Source organism: Arvicanthis niloticus, chromosome 2, assembly GCF_011762505.2.
Source record: "Arvicanthis niloticus isolate mArvNil1 chromosome 2, mArvNil1.pat.X, whole genome shotgun sequence".
Lineage (NCBI taxonomy): Eukaryota > Metazoa > Chordata > Mammalia > Rodentia > Muridae > Arvicanthis > Arvicanthis niloticus.
Genome location: NC_047659.1, coordinates 139,539,296 through 139,558,411, shown reverse-complemented (window position 1 = coordinate 139,558,411; position 19,116 = coordinate 139,539,296). Strand labels below are relative to the sequence as shown.

The 19,116-nt window shown below is 46.5% G+C and overlaps 1 protein-coding gene across 2 annotated transcripts; it reads left to right on the top strand.

Moving 5' to 3' along the window:
* Window positions 1-3,590: 3,590 nt before the first annotated feature.
* Cyp24a1 (cytochrome P450 family 24 subfamily A member 1) lies at window positions 3,591-18,632 on the top strand. Of its 2 annotated transcripts, none has more exons than XM_076930315.1 (12): window positions 3,591-4,242; window positions 4,403-4,593; window positions 5,379-5,472; window positions 7,643-7,712; window positions 9,137-9,228; window positions 10,124-10,235; window positions 11,607-11,752; window positions 13,807-13,973; window positions 15,070-15,148; window positions 15,898-16,095; window positions 16,193-16,312; window positions 17,310-18,632. In XM_076930315.1, the coding sequence occupies exons 1-11, from the start codon at window positions 3,985-3,987 to the stop codon at window positions 16,301-16,303; spliced, it is 1,518 nt and encodes a 505-aa protein (XP_076786430.1). In that variant the 5' UTR covers window positions 3,591-3,984; the 3' UTR covers window positions 16,304-16,312; window positions 17,310-18,632. The 2 variants fall into 2 exon arrangements, with proteins under 2 accessions (XP_076786430.1, XP_034351142.1); XM_034495251.2 differs by having other exon boundaries at window positions 7,643-7,739.
* The last annotated feature ends 484 nt before the right edge of the window (window positions 18,633-19,116 follow it).

Sequence of the window (19,116 nt, the reverse complement as noted above, 5' to 3'; positions counted from 1 at the left end):
CAGTCTAGCAATTCAGTGAGACCCTGTCTCAAAATAACATGAATCTAGAGAGTCCGTGGTAGAGTGTTTTTCTGGTATGTACTGGGCTTGGTGGTCAGTCTCGAGCACTACAAACACGCAAACTGCAACTATTTAGTTGAGCACAAAGTTCATGATGGAAGCCCTCCTTCTGGGTAGCTTCAAGGAACCAGTCGTGCAATGCACAAGCACTACAAGGTAAGTTCTCGAACATCTCACTTTCTAGGGACTTTCTGCAGCATCCTCACAGGAGCCTGTGTTGGCACTCTTCCCATTTCTGGGATGTTTGAGTTTGGCTGTGAAGTTGGTTCCAACACCTTCTGCTCAAGAAATGAAAAGCCAGCTCTCCGATTTCTCCCAATCAAAAAGTAGCTCTCACGATAGGTCAGCAAAGATTTGAGGCTCAAAATCATATTGCCAATCCATGTATTTGAAAGGGTTTTGTATTTCCCAGTACAGAGGATCAAAACCCTACACACACACACACACACACACACACACACACACACAGCCATGTGTGGTTGCATAGTAGAAAGGCTAGGGTCTCATTAATCTTTGCAGAATTTGGTTAGGATTTCCCAGAACAACAGAGGTGGGCTGGGCCAGTCTTGGGAATGGGGTGGCACTTAGGAGTCACTTCCAGATATATCCTTAGGAATTCCTGAGAGGTTCCTTGGATGCTCACAGAGGAATGAGGGAGGCACGAGGCCCAGGCAAGAAGGTTAAGTTCCTGAGAGTGTACTCAACATACTCATTTTGGTGTTCTGGACCTCTTCAAGGACTGATGAATGTTCTACTCTATGGACTTCCAATAAGCTTCAGGGTACAGTGTTGGTGGTATAGTGGTGAGCATAGCTGCCTTCCAATAAGCTTCATACTGAGACTGGGGACTCTCTCCAGTGAGTATGAGACATGGACTTCTATGAAATCGGAATTTTCTTATTTACTTCTATGTATACGCTGGCTAATAATATCCTGTACTTCCCAGTGTCTCTTTGTAATACGTGACGATATCTAGTGCTAGCATTCAGTATGGCACATGAGTTTAATCCCAGCACTCAGGAGGCAGAGGCACAAAGGTCTACGTGAGTTCAAAACCAGCCTGGTCAACATAGCAAGTTCCAGGACAGCCAGGGCTACATAGTAAGACGCTGTCTCAAAAACAAAGCAAACAAAAACTGTCTAACGCTAAACTCCCAGGAAAATCTACTTCATCTAAAACCTGTCTCTTTCTTGATCACGCACAAAAGAAAAAGGGAAAGAAGTAGTAACTCACTGGCTGAAATAACAGGACAGCTGTCACACACCAGTCTTTGCAGCATACAGGCACAAGTGAGAAGAGATGAGTAAATCCTCCCGCTGGGGATGCACTTTTCCATCACCACCATCAGCGCACCACCACCCTCTGCACGCTCTCTGCCACATACCCAAACGAGAAAGTTCTGATCCCATCCTCCTCTGGGGCACATCGTCATGGAAGGAATATTTCCAGTATTCTCACATATTCTTGTTTAAGAAAAAGTGATGTGATTTACTAGATGATGTTAGGTGTGAAATAAACCATCATCCAGCACTCTAGAGGTGGGAACAGGAGGATGAGGGATTTGAGCTAGCCTGGCCTATGAGGCTTTCTCTGTCTCAAGAAAGCAATAGGAATAATGATACATACTGATGTCTACGCTGAAGAGTCAGGCTGGGTCAGAGACTGGTGCATGCAAATGCCATTGGGGCCACTAATGTCTGTGACAATGGGCGGGACGTTTAATTCCTTAAGCATGTGTATGTGTGTGTGTGTGGGGGGGGGTGTTTTCTTTCATGTGTTTCTGACGTTGAGCACAAATTTTGAAATTTGGCCCTGGCACATATACAGCAGAGGGCTGCCTTGTCTGGCCTCAGTGGAAGAGGATGCACCTAATCCTGTAGAGACTTGATACACCAGAGTTGGGGGTATGGGGAAGGGGGAACCCTCTCAGAGTCAAAGGGGAGGATAGATGGAGGGAGAAACCCTGTGAGAGAGTACCGAGAGGGGGTAGCATTTGAAATGTAAATACATAAATAAATTATCAATCAACAAATAAGAAGTATTGACATGGAATTCCTGTTTTGTCATAGGCTCTCAAAAGTCTAACATATATATGGTACCTTCATACAGTATATGGCCTACACTGCATTACATATAGTATAAAATGTATGTTTCAGACACACGAAAGACTACATAAACTTATGCCATATACACGGCATTGCATATTAAAATAGATCTAGTAGATTTCCTCTAAATTATTGCATGGCATTGCATATTAAAATAGATCTAGTAGATTTCCTCTAAATTATTGCATATGTGCAATTATTGTTTGTTTATTAGCACCGGCCTCTTAGAGGAAACTTGGAATGATGGCGTTGGAGGACAGTCACAAATCAGATTGCAAAAGCTTTTCCAGAAGCAGACAGATGTTTACGGAAGACTTTACTATTGCTTGGGTCACAGTAACCTTAGGTCAGGTGACTGGAAAGCAGGAGGGGAAGTCTCTGCGTCCTGCCTGGGTGCTGGCGGCTTTGCCTTGGAAAAGCCGAGAACAACATGAGTCACTTTGAATCAGCGAACATCAATTTCCTTTCCAGAATTAGGAAAGTGAGCTCTGTTCTATCTGACCACAAAACCAGGAGTGCGTCTATGGACAACTCTGCCTGCTTTAGGTGGGCTTTGGGGAGAAACTGGGGTGCCTGGGGATCTGTGGGTGCCTTTGCCCTGCGCAGTGTGGGCGGTGCACAAGAAGGAAAGGCTTGAGGGGATGTGTGGGAAGCAGTCCAAGGGAAACTAAGTCGTGCCCTCTAGGCATCCCAGAGTCTCCCGAAGAACTAAGGCTACTAGCATCCTTTATTGAGGACACACACCTACATAGACTGTAGATGGATTGATTTATTCAGTCCCCTAACAACCCAACCTGAAGCATCCAGGAATCTGGTAAGGAAATTCTGCAAACCACATTGGGCTTTCTTGCCTACTTTAAGACCCACGGTAAGATTATCTCTTCCCCTTTCTCCTTTTTGGTATATCTTAGTACGTTTCAAGTCCTCTCTTCCTTCAGAGGCTCAAAAAGGCAATTTTCATCCAAAGGAAGTCCGGCTTAGGCTATGAAAACCTGTCTCCTGGGATGTTGGAAGGCGGGCGCGCTCTCCACTCCTTTGGCAAGCTCGGGCGGCCTTCCGCGCTGTCCTCAGGGACCTTGCCCGCCCTTGCGTGGCGATTGTGCAAGCGCAGCTTTGGGTTCCTGCAAGGCCGGCTGCAGCCTGCAGGAGGAGGGCGGGAGGCGTGCTCGCAGCGCACCCGCTGAACCCTGGGCTCGACGCGCCTTTCCCAGGTTATCTCCGGGGTGGAGTCCACGGTGCGTCCGCGGCGTGTCGGTCACCCGAGGCCCCGGCGCCCTCACTCACCTCGCTGACTCCATCCTCTTTCCACACCCGCCCCCCGCGTCCCTCCCATCCTTGCCAGCCGGTCCCCCTCCGCCCTACTCAGCGTGTTCATTGGCCACCTCCAGCATGCCCTGTTTCCATAAATACGAGGTCTCTAAACCTGGGAGCTTGAGGAGGCATAACGAGGTACTTCAGACCTGGCGGCAACTCTTCGACCCTCCTTGAACCCCTGTGGCTTTAGACCTTAGAAGTCAAATTTTCAGACCTACAGAGGACTCTCCCCAGAGCTTCCAAACCCCGGGCTCCCTTCCCCAGCCTCTGTGGCCAGCTCAGGGCAGGGACCTGCGCCCTAAGCCTCTGCACCTTGCAGCATCCCCGGGCATCTGCCTCTTCGAAGTCCCTCCCGCTGTGCACCATTTCACCGGTGTACACCCGCGGGTCCTGTTTGCCTTTCTTCCCTAAATCGCCAAAACTTCAGAACCCAGCAGCACTTCCGAAACACCTTGCCAGTTCCAGTCCCTGCTGCTCCTCGAGACCCACGGGTCGCCTGCTACTATGAGCTGCCCCTTTGACAAACGGCTCTCCCTGATCACTTTCCTGCGCCAGCTGCGAGACCTCGGACAGCCCCCAAGGTCCGTGACATCCAAGGCGTGCGCTTCCCGGCAGCCAAAGGAGGTGCCTCTCTGCCCGCTGATGACAGATGGTGAGACTCGGAATGTCACCTCCTTGCCTGGACCCACAAATTGGCCACTACTAGGCAGTCTACTGGAGATTTTTTGGAAAGGTGGTTTGAAGAAACAGCACGACACACTGGTAAATAGTTTGTTTTCTTTTTCCCCTATTGTCCCGTGTTCCCTATTCCTTCCCGTTGGGGTAACAGGGGGAGCTCAGGTGATCCGTCAGCAGCGCAAGGCAAAAGCGCCCCGGGCACCAAAGGATGCGCGCTGACTGCATTTGGCCCGCCCCGCTTCAGGCAGAGTACCACAAGAAGTACGGCCAGATTTTCCGGATGAAGCTGGGCTCCTTCGATTCGGTGCATCTGGGCTCGCCGAGCCTGCTGGAAGCTCTGTACCGCACAGAGAGCGCGCATCCCCAGCGACTGGAGATCAAACCTTGGAAAGCCTATCGCGACCACCGCAACGAAGCCTACGGGTTGATGATCCTGTGAGTCCCCTCTGCTGGGTGCAGGCGGTGGGAGGCTGGACGTGCGGGACAGTAGGGGAGGGGAGTCGTTAGAGTTCCCTAGGGCTTTTCTTACGCAGAACGAATACAAAGCCCCTTCTCTACCTAGAGCGGGTGCTCTAGATTCTAAGATTGTGCTGTAGAGAGTGGGTTCCCCTCACAAGCACTGAAGGGATGCACACATGCCTGCCTCTCCCAACAGGACACATAAGAAGCACCAAGCCCCTTTTATTTGGGCTTCACCTTCCTGGTGTCATCTTGAGCAAGATTTAACCCTAGCGGCAAACCAAATATTTTAACATTTTTTGACAATTTCATACGTATTTACAATGTATTTCTGGTCACTTTCATCAGCCCATGCCCTCTCTGATTCCCCTGCCCACTCCCACTAAGATTCTCCTTCATCCCAACAGCTATCCTCTTATCATGTTGTTTTTAGTTGTGTTTATGACTCCCTGAGGATGCTCGAATGACCATGGGTGGGGGGTTGTTTTGAGCACAGGCATCTTGTCGGAGCCTACACTACTGATGAAAAATGACAAACCCTTCTCCTGTAACCATAATATTATGTAACCACCATAAGCCATCAGCTCACAGAGAGACACTGTGAGCCTCTCTCAGTGATGGCTGATAGCAGCTGAATATTCCTTGAGAGCTAAGATTCCTGAGACTTTTCCAGGCGATCTTCAGGGTTAGTTTTCGCACCCCCCCCCCCCAATCGCTGCGCAGCCTCTTTTGAGGCCTCTAAGCACAACCCTTCTCTGCAGGGAAGGACAGGAGTGGCAGAGGGTCCGCAGCGCCTTCCAAAAGAAACTAATGAAACCGGTGGAGATCATGAAGCTGGACAAGAAAATCAATGAGGTTTGTGTACTGGGGTCCGCTTTGCTGGGGCTCTCTGCGACAGAGAGCTGCTAACGGGGGCTTTGGGTCACAGCTCTAAAGTACAAAGGGAGAAGAATTGTGGATCGTGGGTGGTTCAAGGGGTTGCTGTCTCTCTCCGTCTTTCATTCTTTCATCTTCCGTCTGCTCCAAAGCCTTCTAAAGTAATCCCACGGAGGGAACCATTACAAGCTGCCTTGGCTGTTCCATGGCCTTCCACCAGCTACCAGTGAGATCCGGCTGTATTATTTAATTTTTCTAAGCCTGTTTCCCAGTCTTTAGAGCCCCTAGTCTACAATACTAAACGAGATGACGTTTCTGAAAGCCCTAAGGAGCAACAACTGAGGCGGGTGAGGGGCGTTGTGGGGGAGGCTTTGCAGTCTGAATAGGAGCACAGAGGCAAAGAATCGGGGCGGGGGTAGGGGGCGTGGTCCTGTAGAAACCGGTCTTCTGAAAATGTAGAGGAATGAATGGTTTGATGTGTCCAGAGGTTTCGTTCTCCGTGCTGATGAACGATTCTGAACAGATTCTGGACAATGGGCATTCCCTTAGGAATGACTTTAACAATATCATTCCACCAACAGGGGGCCACGGGGCAGGACTAAATGAACAGTAGTCTCTCTTTACTCTTGTTCACATTGTACTTTATTTTGAGTCTGACTTGGACCCATATGGGCTCCTACGGGATATAGAAGGCAGATAGCTAATATAACGGTAATGCAAGCCCCTGGTAGGACACTTAGCAAGCGGCATAGTTAGCCAAGCAGGGGACAGCTGCTCCAGAGCCAACTAGCTATCTACTGTCATGCAAGGCACACACTCAGGGTCACCTTGCGGTAATAATGCAGATAATGTTAATAAGAATTAAGACAGGTTGCGGGAATCCATACTGTTAGTTACGTGAAATCTCTTGCTTTCTCTTTTTCTTTGGGACATGATCTTTCCTTGTAACTCTTGTTGGCCTAGAGTTCACTGTGTAGATCAGGATTGCTTCAAACTCATAGAAATCCACCTGCCTAGTGCTTGGGTTAAACGGGAAACCCCAAGCTCAGATTTTCAGATTTCTTTCTTTTGTTTCTGTTCCCCCACTCCCCACCCCACAATCTTGCTTTCCTAGTAAGGTAACAGATTCAAAGTACTTTTCAAATGCATTACATAAGCAAGCTAAACACACTCCTCTGTTACCTGCCGGCTTTGTGACTATTCATCCCTTGGTATAGCTGGGTAGGTCCTCCATCAATTTGGTGGTCACGTGACTTAGTGTCTTTAAGCCTTTTCTCAGAGGTGACATGGGAAACGGGAGCAGTGGTTGTACCCCTTACCCCGTGAGGTGATAATCAGCTGAGGTGATAGACTTTGCACCATGTGTGGTCACAGTAACATTTGGCAAGTGTGAGGCTTGGGTCATCTCCGACAGTGGTGTTAGAGGCTGGCAGCCAGTCTTGTGTGGCTGTCCCAAGGTTGCAGACCTATCTACTGAGGGAACTACATCTAGAACTTGCAGGTTTCCGGACCCCACATTCCACAGGCTTCACACAAACAGCTGGTGGGAGGACATGCCTCTGCCCAGATGTGGAAATTGAGAGTGGAGGTGCTGCAAACTCCACCACAGTCCCTGAGCTGCCATTTTGTTTGATTCCTCCCTCCTGGTTTATTCACTCAATCTTCCCAGAAAGGATGTTTTCCCTCTTAAAGTATCAAAAGCAGAGCTGGGGAGATGGTTCAGGAGGGAAAGTACTTGTCCTGCAACCATTGGAGACCTGAGTTCAAATCCCAGCATGGGCTAGGTAGAAACAGGAGGATTCCTGGGAGCTCATTGGCCTGCCAGGTTAGCCAAAGTTCAGAGCTCTAGGTTCAGTGAGACACCCTGACTCAAAAAATAGGATACAGAACAAATGAAGAAGACACCAAATGTCAACCATGGCCTCCACACAGGTGCGCACTGACACGTACACGTACCCACACAAACATGAGCCTACATCTCACACACACACACACACACACACACACACACACAGGCCAGGCCAGGAGGAAGAAAAAGTGTAATTAGTACCCATCACCACCAACAGCAGAAATACCCTGGGAAGAACTTATTGAACCTTGTCTCTCCCTCCCGTGATACAGATGTGCCTTTCCTGTTGCTCTCTTTAAGGTCTTGGCTGATTTTATAGAGCAAATCGATGAGCTGCGTGATGAGAGAGGCCACATCAAAGACTTGTACGGTGAGCTGAACAAATGGTCCTTTGAAAGTAAGTCAACCTTATAGTCTTGTTCACCCAGCTTTACAAGAGATCTGGGGATAAAGCTCTCCATAACGATAGATTATCACCAGTCAAGACGAAGCCATACAAACTCATTTCAGTTATGACTTTTACTATAGATTGTTGACGAAGTCACTCAACAAACATTTAGTAAGCACATGCTATGTGCTAGGCACTGTTAGATACCAGAGACAGCGAGGAACAAAATGGACAGCCTCTTTGCCCTCACAGAACTACGGTTCTAAAGTGACAGATACTGGTAAGGATATTCAGAAGAGTAAGAAGGAGCAGAGGCATGGACCAGGGTGAGAGACTCCTCTCTGCTAAGAAGAGAGTCAGATTGGAAGGGTAGAAAAAGAGAAACTTAGAAAGACCTCTTTGGATGAGTGCTCCAGAAAGTGGAGCCAGGAGTGAAGGCCCCCAACATAGGCAGAAGTGGAAACACCGGGACTCTGTTCTTAAAGCAAGACAACAGCTGCTGCCTCTAGCCTTACCTCTCTATGCAGAGACCAGAGGGAAACGGAAAGAGGAAAACAGATTGCTCTGTTGCCTTCTTGTCAAGAAAGCAAAGAGAACATGGCACACACACACACACACACACACACACACACACACACACACACACACACACACAGAGTGGAGAAACAGCCTGCCTGCAAGCCTGAGGACCTGGGTTCAAATCTCATGCAAAGCTAGACACGGTAAACATAGGTCTGTAATCTCAGTGCTTCTATGGCAAGATAGGAGGCAGAGAGAGGAGAATCATGGGGTGCTCGTGGGCCAGTGAGCCTGGTATATAACATTGGCATCCAGGTGGAAGCATGTTCAACTACCACATTAGCACGGGGATACAGGTATTATGTAATTCAAATTTTCTCTGTGCAAAAAAGTTTTAAAGACTAACGAATCTTATTTGAAACTAGTTGACCCGAAACAACATTATTAAATAGAAAACAGAACAGAGAAACCCCTGTTCTGGGCTATCCCAGTCCTGGGCAGTTACTAGAAACCCATTCCATAGCTCATCCTTCCCAAGTCCTTCTTCTGGCTGTGGCAGCACAAGTCTCTGGGCCACTGATACCTCCGTCCTCACCTCCCTGTGACTGACACAGACAGTGTGTCTCTCACCAGGTGGTTTCAAAGCTTATGGGTCATGTGCTCCTGGAAATGACTTCTAGAGAAGAGACTGTCCTTGTCCCCACCCCACTCCCGTGTCTCTCCCTCCCTCCCTCCTTCCCTCCCTCCTTCTCTCATTCTTTGAGATTTTGTTTTCTAGAAGAGACCACAGTCTCATGAGACAGGGAGCTCAGTGTTTAATAGTCAGCTAATCATAGACTCTGGCATGGCTACGGATGAATAACAGTAGTGATTATTTTCAATGACAGGCATCTGCCTTGTGTTATATGACAAGAGATTCGGGCTCCTTCAAAGGGATGCAGAAGAAGAAGCCCTGACCTTCATTGCAGCCATCAAAACGGTAAGCAGGCCCTCTGGACAGCATGTCCAGAATAAATCTCAAAGCTAGAATTCAGAATAGCAAAGGTTGTCCCCATGTCCCCCAAGGAGGAGTGTTTGCACTTCCTTATTTTTAATACTTAATTCATTCCCTTTGATACCTATATTTTAATATATACATGTACATCAATCACCAAAAATGCATGCTAAGTCTGTTATTTATCAGTTTAGGTAAATTTTTTTTTTACTAAAAGATATTTTAAACATATTTAAGGTATCTCAATTAATAACCAGTTGGTTAAAAGATATCTTTTAAAGTTTCTAAATGTTGAAAATTTTTAAAAGTTTTAATGTTTTGAGTAATTTAAGATATTATAGATATGATGAGATTGATTTGGGATTAATTAAGGTTATATAATAACAGAAACTGGAGCTAACAGGCAAATTATAGTTTTCCAGTTTTCCTTCTTCCTGTATAATCAAGACATTAAAAACTGGGGCTGGTGGTACAGGCCTACCGTACCAGCTGCTTGGGCAGGTGCCCAGGCAAGATAACTGCAAGTTTTAAGCTGGTTTTGTCTGCAGAGTGAATGCTAGCACAGGCTAGACAATTTAGTGATACTTTGTCTCAAAATAAAAAATAAAACAAAAAGGATACAGAATATATCAGTATTAGATTTTTTTTTCTAAGCAACCAGGAGACCCTGGGTTTGATTCCCAGTACTACCAAACAAGAGACAGATACCTCTTTATTAAACACAGCACAAAGCCATCTTTGAGGTGTGTGCGAGAGATGGTAGGCCTTTGATTCCCACTCTTTGGAGATGCAGAAGGAGTCTGAGTTAGGATTTTCCCCTCCAAGGAGAATGCTGGCTTAGGAAGAAGATGGCGGGTTCACGCCTCTGCCTTTCTTACAGATGATGAGCACATTTGGGAAGATGATGGTGACCCCCGTGGAGCTGCACAAGCGCCTCAACACCAAAGTGTGGCAAGTGCACACACTGGCCTGGGACACCATTTTCAAATCAGGTGAAAGGGCCACCCTGCCCACTGCCCACTGCAAACCAGTGACCCTGACCCTGTGTCTAGGAGAGGCCTAGTGTGATCTAACTGACTAGACCCATCATCGTCCCATGGTATTGCTTCTCCTACTGTCTAGAGTTTTCTGTGCTCAAGTGCATAGCTGGAGAAAGCAGGAGGAGCTAACTCTCTGCAGTCCGCTCTGCAAGGGGCTCAAGGAAGAGCTCCCGGGGCAGATTCGAGTTCATGTGAGGTGCTTTGGCCCTGTGTGTCTCCTTTTCATCCTCGATCACCCCATCTCTACAGTGACTAATGACACTAACTCCCACATTGGTACAACGTTTAATGTGCCCAGTAGAACATAAAACATGGAATGTACTATGATTTTCTCATGATGAAGGCTATTTCTGCTCCATGACACAGGGTATTATGGGTTGTGTGCATGTCTAGGCTTAACCCTTACACAAAACCACACAGTCTGTTTTGAGTTCCCAAGCAATGGCCTGAGACACACCTAAGTAGCTATCCCAAGTTCCAGGATATGCCACGCTTCAGACTAAGATGCCAACTGCACCACAGACAGTTACCCTGCCCGCTATCTGCATGGCGATCTTAGTTTGTGTCAGCGTGCATAAAGAATTGAAGTGAGACAGTCGTTCGAATGTGTTTTATAAACGCTAAATGCTAACTGTTATCAGTATTTCCAGGCACTGTACTTGTGTGTGTGTCTAATCATATCTGTGTCCAAGTTTGGAATATGGACATAAGCCCAATTCTCATCGGCCCCATCCTGATCCTTTCTGAGCTCTGAGCTTTTGTTCACCAAAATGTGATTACGGACCGACAGCTTCTGCCCCAGGAGCTTGATAGAAATGAAGACTTCAAAGCCGTACATACGTGGTGACGTGTGCCTTTAGTACCAGCACTCTAGAGGCAGACACGGGCACGTATCTGTGAGTTTGAGACCAGACTGGTCTACATAGCAGGTTCCAGACCAGCTAGGACTACATAGTGAGTCCCAGCAGACAGAGAGAGAAAAACTTCAGACTCCGTAATCCCTGATTCTGAACAAGCACTTTTGGAATTTATTTCAGACATTAACCATCTTGCATTTTGTTATGATTGGAAATGGAAATCTCTCTAAGCCAGAAAAGCTAATCTTATTGCTGTGCTTTTAAAGAAAAATCCAAATAATTAGCTGAAAAAGCCCAGAAGCCTATCCATGTCAGACTTGACCCAGTGTGGGGAGAGTATTAAATAGATACTTGCTGTATAGCAAATAGTCAGTGTCCCTGTCATGACTCAGTGTTTTCAAGATTTTCTTGGGTTATTTTTCTCATCCAAATTTTCAAACTCTCTCTCCTTTCTCTCCCCTGACAGTCAAGCCCTGCATCGACAACCGCCTAGAGAAATATTCCCAGCAGCCTGATGCGGATTTCCTTTGTGACATTTATCAACATGATCATCTTTCCAAGAAAGAACTGTACGCTGCCGTCACAGAGCTGCAGCTCGCTGCGGTGGAGACGGTGAGGGTGGGCGGGGGACTCAGCTGGCTGAAGTCTGTTGGGTGGTTTGGTTTCCATGATGGGTTCTTAAGCGGCCACTGGAATCATTCTTTCCACCAGAATTACCTGAGCAGCAACTGCCTCACAAAACCTGTAGTAAGAGCTCCATAGTGAGCTCGGCAGGAAGTGCAAAGTATGGCCTCCTGTGCTTCATTCTAATACATGTATTCCAATGAAATACTATGTAAACTCTAGCCTGCACTCGGAAGAACTGAGGCAGGAATTTGGAAGTAGGTGCCCACCCTCTGGCAAGACAATTTAATCTTTTCAAGCATAAAAGCTGGAGAGAGAGAGAGAGAGAGAGAGAGAGAGAGAGAGAGATCAGCTGGTGAAGTACTATCTGTGTATCCACGAGGACCTGAGTATGATGCCCAGAACTGGAATTTTAAAGCCAAGTGTGGTGGCTCATATGTGTAATCCCAGGGTTGGGGACATGGAAAAAGGAGGATCCCTGAGGCCAACCAGACTAGCTAACCAACCAGTGAAAAACCCTACCTCAGAAAATGAGGTAGAGTCAACCTATAGCTTCCTCATGCATATCCATATATGTGCCCTGATATATAAAAACATACACACAGACATATTGCTTTTTCAGATAGTGAGATACACACACACACACACACACACATATATAATGAGGGGACATTTTAAGGAAGGAAGGAAGCTAGCCAATTTATGCTTTGACAAGTGCACAGGTGGACGGGCAGACAAGCAGAGAATAAAGTTAATAGAGAGAGTCAGTTAAGGATGTGAGTGCCCACCCCATCCCCCACAGCCGAGGTCATGCCAGGACAGCCTGAGCTCTTGAGGTTTCCTAACCCGCTTCCCCTGGAATTAAGCTCTGCAGGTTTTCTGAGGACCCAGACTGAGTCCAGACACTGTACTTGGATGTGGTGAAACTGCAGTCACCTAGCTCCACGGAGCACTGTTTGGTCCTTGTGGTGAGGGGCTACCTGATATGGTCATACACCTGGTCCATTTCTTTTTCGGTCCTGTTTTTCCTGAAAGTCACATTGGGTGGACAGGGATTTGACTGCCTTTAATTTGGACGCCACACCCTCTTCCTGTTCTGTAATAATACCATCCAGGGTTAATTTCAGCTGAGGCCACGGGCCCTCTGACATGAAGAAGCCTGCCTGGGAGGCATGTTCTTCCAAAAATAATAAATGCCAGTTGGCTTTGAGCCATCCTGCACTCTGCTCCGTGGTGTGAGTGGGTCATGGCACTCAGTCACAGCGCCTTGGTGTCTGCAGGGGAGGACAGTGACACCAAATTTTGGAGACTATTTGGCTTAAATTAGTTTAAGAGTAGCCAAGTGCGTCTGATTCCTGGCAGTGAATATGGTGGGTGCTTCTCATTACCTTCAAAGATACCAAAGATACCCTTATAAAGGTCACTGGCCTTGTCAGAAACTGCCGCTGGCTTCTTGACATACTGCGTGTGATGTTAGAATTCATTTCCTCTTCTGTTCTTTTTTGGCAAGGTGCCGAATTCTCCTTCGAAGGCATTTTATATGTGGCCAGAGCCCTGATAGACCTTTTTCATGTTCATGGTTAAATTAGGGTGTAGCAGAAAGACTGTTTCTTACAGTCCAGAAGGGTGATGTCTTACACATTTAATTGCACAGAGAGCCTCTCACAAGTATTCTCAGAGCTTTTTCATCCTCTTTTTACTCAGTTTTACATCAAGTCTTGCCCATTAAATAAGTTCTACTTCAATTTTTATTTGGAGGCCATGATGGATTTACGTTTAGGTCTGAGGTTTGAAAACCAGGGGACATCTTTGTATCTTGCTCTAGTTTCCCCCTAGTGGTATCATTTCTCGTAGCAGTAAATCGAGAAATGAGTCTGGGTCATCCCCAGATTTATCCTTCCCTTGCCAGTTGTAGGCGAATTTGTTTGTGCCCAAGCAATTACACTCAATTGTAGTTTAGATGGGGCCCTTTGTTCGCCTGACAGCAGTTTGAGGCCGGTCATTCATCGACAGACCCTTATCTGTGGCCTGTTGCCTTTCAGACCGCAAACAGCTTAATGTGGATTCTCTACAATCTATCCCGGAATCCCCGAGTGCAACAGAGACTTCTTCGGGAAATCCAGAGCGTGTTGCCTGACAACCAGACACCACGGGCAGAAGATGTGAGAAATATGCCCTATTTAAAGGCCTGTCTAAAAGAATCCATGAGGTACGGACACACCTCTGGGCCAGGACACAAGACCAGGTTCTCTTTTGCTTTGGCAATACATTATATCACTAGAAAATGCTATGTCTCTTGGAGACATAGCAAGGATTTATTAAGGTGCTCCTCCTGGTTTATTATACACATCTCTCAGACTAGAGAGAACGACCTTGGAGTATATGATGTTTATATTTGTATCACTTTCCAAACCCTGTGGGCCAACCCTATTAAATCCTAGAAAGTGAGTTTCTTCTTCTTTAAGGCAATAGCAGCCTGCCTCTAATGGATGCTGTCAGACATCAGGGGGTCAGGTGTGATTGCAGGGTTTGAGATGCAGACCAAGCAAGAGGACACGGAGATGCACATCTTTGTCTCTGAAGGCTCTTCCCGGGAAGTAAACCTCCTCCCAGCCTTAGCTTAGAAAGAAGCAGCAAAGCCTCTGTGGGCGGCAACAGAGTAGAAAAAATGCCAGGCCTCAGGTGAAGCATGAGATGCATGCGGATTGAATGGGACGGAATAATCGATGAGCCACTAATTAGCCTTAGAAGAAAATCAGTGTGATGAGCCACTAGCCAGCCTTATGTAAGGGATTTGTCTAACAGGGTAAGAAACAAGAGACACACATATTGAGAAGATGGGATTTCTTAAAAGCAAGACAGAACAGGCCTTAGTTTGTTGATGGTCTCACACAGAGTATTTGGTTATACCTGCCCCCTCTCCCAGCTCCGCCTCCGCCCGCCCCCTCCCCAGCCCCGCCCCTATCCCAGCCCCGCCCAGGTTCTCCCCCTTCCTCTATCATCCAATCCTCTCTCTCTCTGCCTTTTCACCATCAAGTCTAATTGTGTTTCCCATATATGTTCTTGAGAGTGGAGAGAGGGTAGTTGATCTGTCGGGAGTTACACCCCTAGGAAACCTGACTTTTCCTCTCCCAACAACTGTCCTCTGTTTCCCAGAGCTCCTCATGGAAAGACACAGGGCATCGTTCTTGTCCTGCTGTGACATCTGACGGAACTCCCATCTCTCATTCTGTCTGTATTCCTAATGCTCCATCAAACAGAGTGGGGTTTGTAGCCACACTTACATTCTGATTTTGACTTTTCAGGCTTACCCCAAGTGTGCCATTTACAACTCGGACCCTTGACAAAGCAACGGTTCTGGGTGAATACACGCTACCCAAAGGAGTAAGTTGAATCTGCCTACCTGTTCATTAGCAAAACTTGGGAAGATTACACTTCTCAAGTGTCTGTCGAATCTCCCTGAAGCTTTGCTGGGAGAGCATTAGTTTTGGAAACCCCACAGAAGACAGAGCGTCCTTGTGGCATGCTACTAAGTACAGAATTAGGGACGGTGTGGCTCGTGAGACGCAAACATGGACTCTCTATGAGTGATCCTGAGTGAGTTACAGGGATTCTGTGAGCTTCATCCTTCCTCATCTAAAAATGGGGAGAGAGGAGGTAGTTGCCAAAATGGAACACACACACACACACACACACAATATAGAGTTCTGGGGTTGGGGAGGGGTCGCGGGGGGCAGAGCACTTGCTACACAAGGATTAGGGTCTGGATTTGAATCTTCAGCATCCATGTGATAAGCTTGGGGGAGTGAGGACAGAGAAAGGAGAATCAATGGTCCTTGCTGGCTGCCAGCTTAACTCCAGGTTCAGTCAGAGAACCTGTGTCCAGGAAATAAGGCAGAGAAAGAGCCCCGGATGCCTTCCTCTTGCCTGTACACACGGCTACATGCACTACCCACATCTATGCACATGTTATACTGCCCCTAACATGTACACACAGCTACATGCACTACCCACATCTATGCACATGTTATACTGCCCCTAACATTTGTCAAGCGATACATCACCATTGTATTTCCATGAGTTATTTTTGCTACTGATTTTAAAAGAAATCATCTTTTTCTGTGTGTTCTTAGACGGTGTTAACACTAAATACCCAGGTGCTGGGTTCCAGCGAAGACAACTTCGAAGACGCTAATAAGTTTAGACCTGAACGCTGGCTTCAAAAGGAGAAAAAGATCAACCCCTTTGCTCACCTCCCATTTGGCATTGGGAAGAGGATGTGCATCGGACGCCGGCTGGCTGAGTTGCAGCTCCACTTGGCTCTTTGCTGGGTAAAAGTCTTCACTGGGTTTCTGCAACCCCATCCTAGGCTATTCCACAAAGCAGGAGGTGAGAGGGTTAACTCTTCTATCTCAATGTGTGTTACAGATAATCCAAAAGTATGACATCGTGGCCACAGACAACGAACCAGTGGAGATGCTACATCTTGGCATCCTGGTACCTAGCCGGGAGCTGCCCATTGCTTTCTGTCCACGGTAGGATGCTCGGGTGAGTGTCTGGGTCCCTGTTGCCTTTGGGCATCTTACCCAACCAGGACTGAGCAAAGTCCAGAAATGTCTAGACTCAACTTTCTTTCTTTTCTTCTCTCCTCCTCCTCCTCCTCTTCCTCCTCCTCCTCCTTCTCTTTCTCCTTCTCTTCCTCCTCCTCCTCCTTCTCCTTCTTCTTCTAAAGATTTTGTTTTGAATGTGTGTATATCTGTGCCACAGGAGTGTGGGTCCCCATAGAAAGTTATAAGAGAGCATCGGATTCCCTGTATCTAGAGTTACAGACAACTGTGAACTGCCTACATGACAGGTTGATGGGAACCAAACTCAGGTCTTCTGCAGGAGCAGCAAGTGCTCTTAACCATGGGCCCATCTCTCTAGCCCCACATAATTTCTCTCTGTTTTAAAATTACTGAATTATGGTTTTTTTCTCTTTTAATGTGGGCCCAATAATGTCACTTAAGCCCTGTGCTAAGAAATTACCTCCATAGTCAAGCATGACTTTGTAAGTCTGGTTGGTGTCTCCTAATGCACATTGCAATGGGATCTAAACCATTGATGGGACACAAAAGTGGGATGGAGAAACTTTATTGTCTGAGGTGGAAGGTGACACACCCAACCCATGGCTTGACAGTCACGTTTGTGCTTGAAGCCAGCTCTCCCACTCTCCCTTTCCAACAGTATGAGTGGTGTTTGCTCAGGGTCAAGAGGACGAGCCACTGAGGCCGGCGGATCATTTAGAGAAGCACAGTTACTAAGGAAACTTCTGAAGGAGGTCCCAAGAAATACAGACATCATTCCATAGTGTCCAGAGTAGCAGAAAAACGTGTCAAATTCTGAGGCCACATGAAGTGCCTCTCTTAGGAGGCTTTTGTAAGAATTGTTGCTAATGACAAGCCCCAGGGCATGAGCCCATAATAATTTTAAATTTTAGCTTCTTGTTTTCCAACGGCTGAGATACCCTTTGTGACATACGATGTGTGTCTAATTGATTTTACAGATTTTTTTTTTCCACTCCAAATCAAAACCAGCAATCTAGCCCTTTCTGCGAGAAAGCTGCTTATGGCTTCGGTATTCCTAGATGGCGAACTTCAAGGACCAGAGCATGGGACCACCTGCGAAGCATGGCGCACACAGCCTTCTGCAGAATGATTCTGACAGTCACGTTTACTAAGCCCCCATTACTCAGGGAACCGCTTGCGGGACAGCAATGCTAGGCGCCGCCCACTACACTTTACCACGTGTTTACATTAGCCAATCACAGCCCTCAAGAGCCTGTTGTCACTCCATTTTCTGTGATGTTGCCGGTCGGCCACTCTGGTAAAGGTTAATTAGAGTTTCTGATGCAAAACCCAAAGAGGCAGCTTCAATTCCCATTTACACTTGATGAAGACCTACTATGGCTTTATTGTCTGAGTGGGACTGACAAATCATTTATTATACTCAGTTTCGTTCAATATTTGAGGAAACGCCAGCTGTAAACGGAGCTAAACATTAAGTAAAGGTTCTCATAAAGCTATCTTTCCTGCTCACAAAGGGAAACACTGTTGGAAATTAGAGACTAAGAAGTTCTACAGTGAAGCCAGCTCCTTGCTTATGAATGCCTCGCTGGCGCAGGGGACTCTGTAATTTCTTATTTCAATGGTACCTTTCTCTGTGGTTTTAGAGTGTGGATAGACGAATCAACAAGCTGTGCCTGTGTCGACACGTGTATGTGTGTCAGCGCATGTGCTTGAATGGCTGTGGGCCCTGAGGGTACTTTGCTTCAGTCATGTTTTTACATAAAGACATAGGGTACCCAATTTAGGGTCTGCAGTGCGGAATTTTGTCCTGAAGTTTAGTCAGAGGTTAAAGGAATGCTTTGCAGGTATAAGAATAGGACTTTCTGTGCCTTAATTTCCTTATCTATTCAAAGTGATGATTGTAACGTATGCACACTACCTGTGCAGTGTATAGTGGGGCTTGAACCCCCAGGGAAAGCACAGTTTCACAAGCACAAAACACAGTCGTGTTCTACTGACATTTTAAAACGTTTACATATGGCTTGTGCATTTTTTTAACCAGCACTGTTTTTCTAGAGATGTTTACTGATTATTTCTATATATTTGATAAAGATTTCCCTTTTAGGTTATGGTTTTAGAATGTTTCTGAAATAGACATTTATACGTACATTTGAATGAATATGTGAATATGGCTGACACGGTTGTATGCTTTGTCTTTCATATAAAATTATTTTTAGAGTTATAAGTCCAGAGGCTAACGATGTAGTTCTGTGGTAAGAGTTTTTGCCTGGTCTATCTGGGGCCCTGGGTTCAGTCCCCAGTACTGCCAAGTAATAAAAAGTAAAATAAAGAATTACAACTGTATTGCCAGATCTCATTTTTACATATTTGTCTTTCTAAAAGCTTGTATTACGTCTATTTGGGGGAGCACACCTGCCACATCACACCTGGGGTTGGGGTGGGGGCGGAAGACAACTCACAGTCAGTTCTCACCTTTCATGTCCAGGTGCCTGGGATCAAGCATCTTTAACTGCTGGCCCAATAACCAGCCCTTGTGTTTTACATCTTTTTGAATGTAAGAATGATTTTTTTTTTAATGTAAATACCTGAGACATCTCTTTTTTCTCTTTTCTGTGCTTCATATGATCATAGAAAGAAAGAAAGAAAGAAAGAAAGAAAGAAAGAAAGAAAGAAAGAGAAAGAAAGACTTGAACTTTGTTTTATTAGTAGAAAATATTGTGTGGCCATTTTGACATGCCTTCAGCACTCTCAGGAAAGTTTAGATTTTGACAGCCCCTTTGCTGA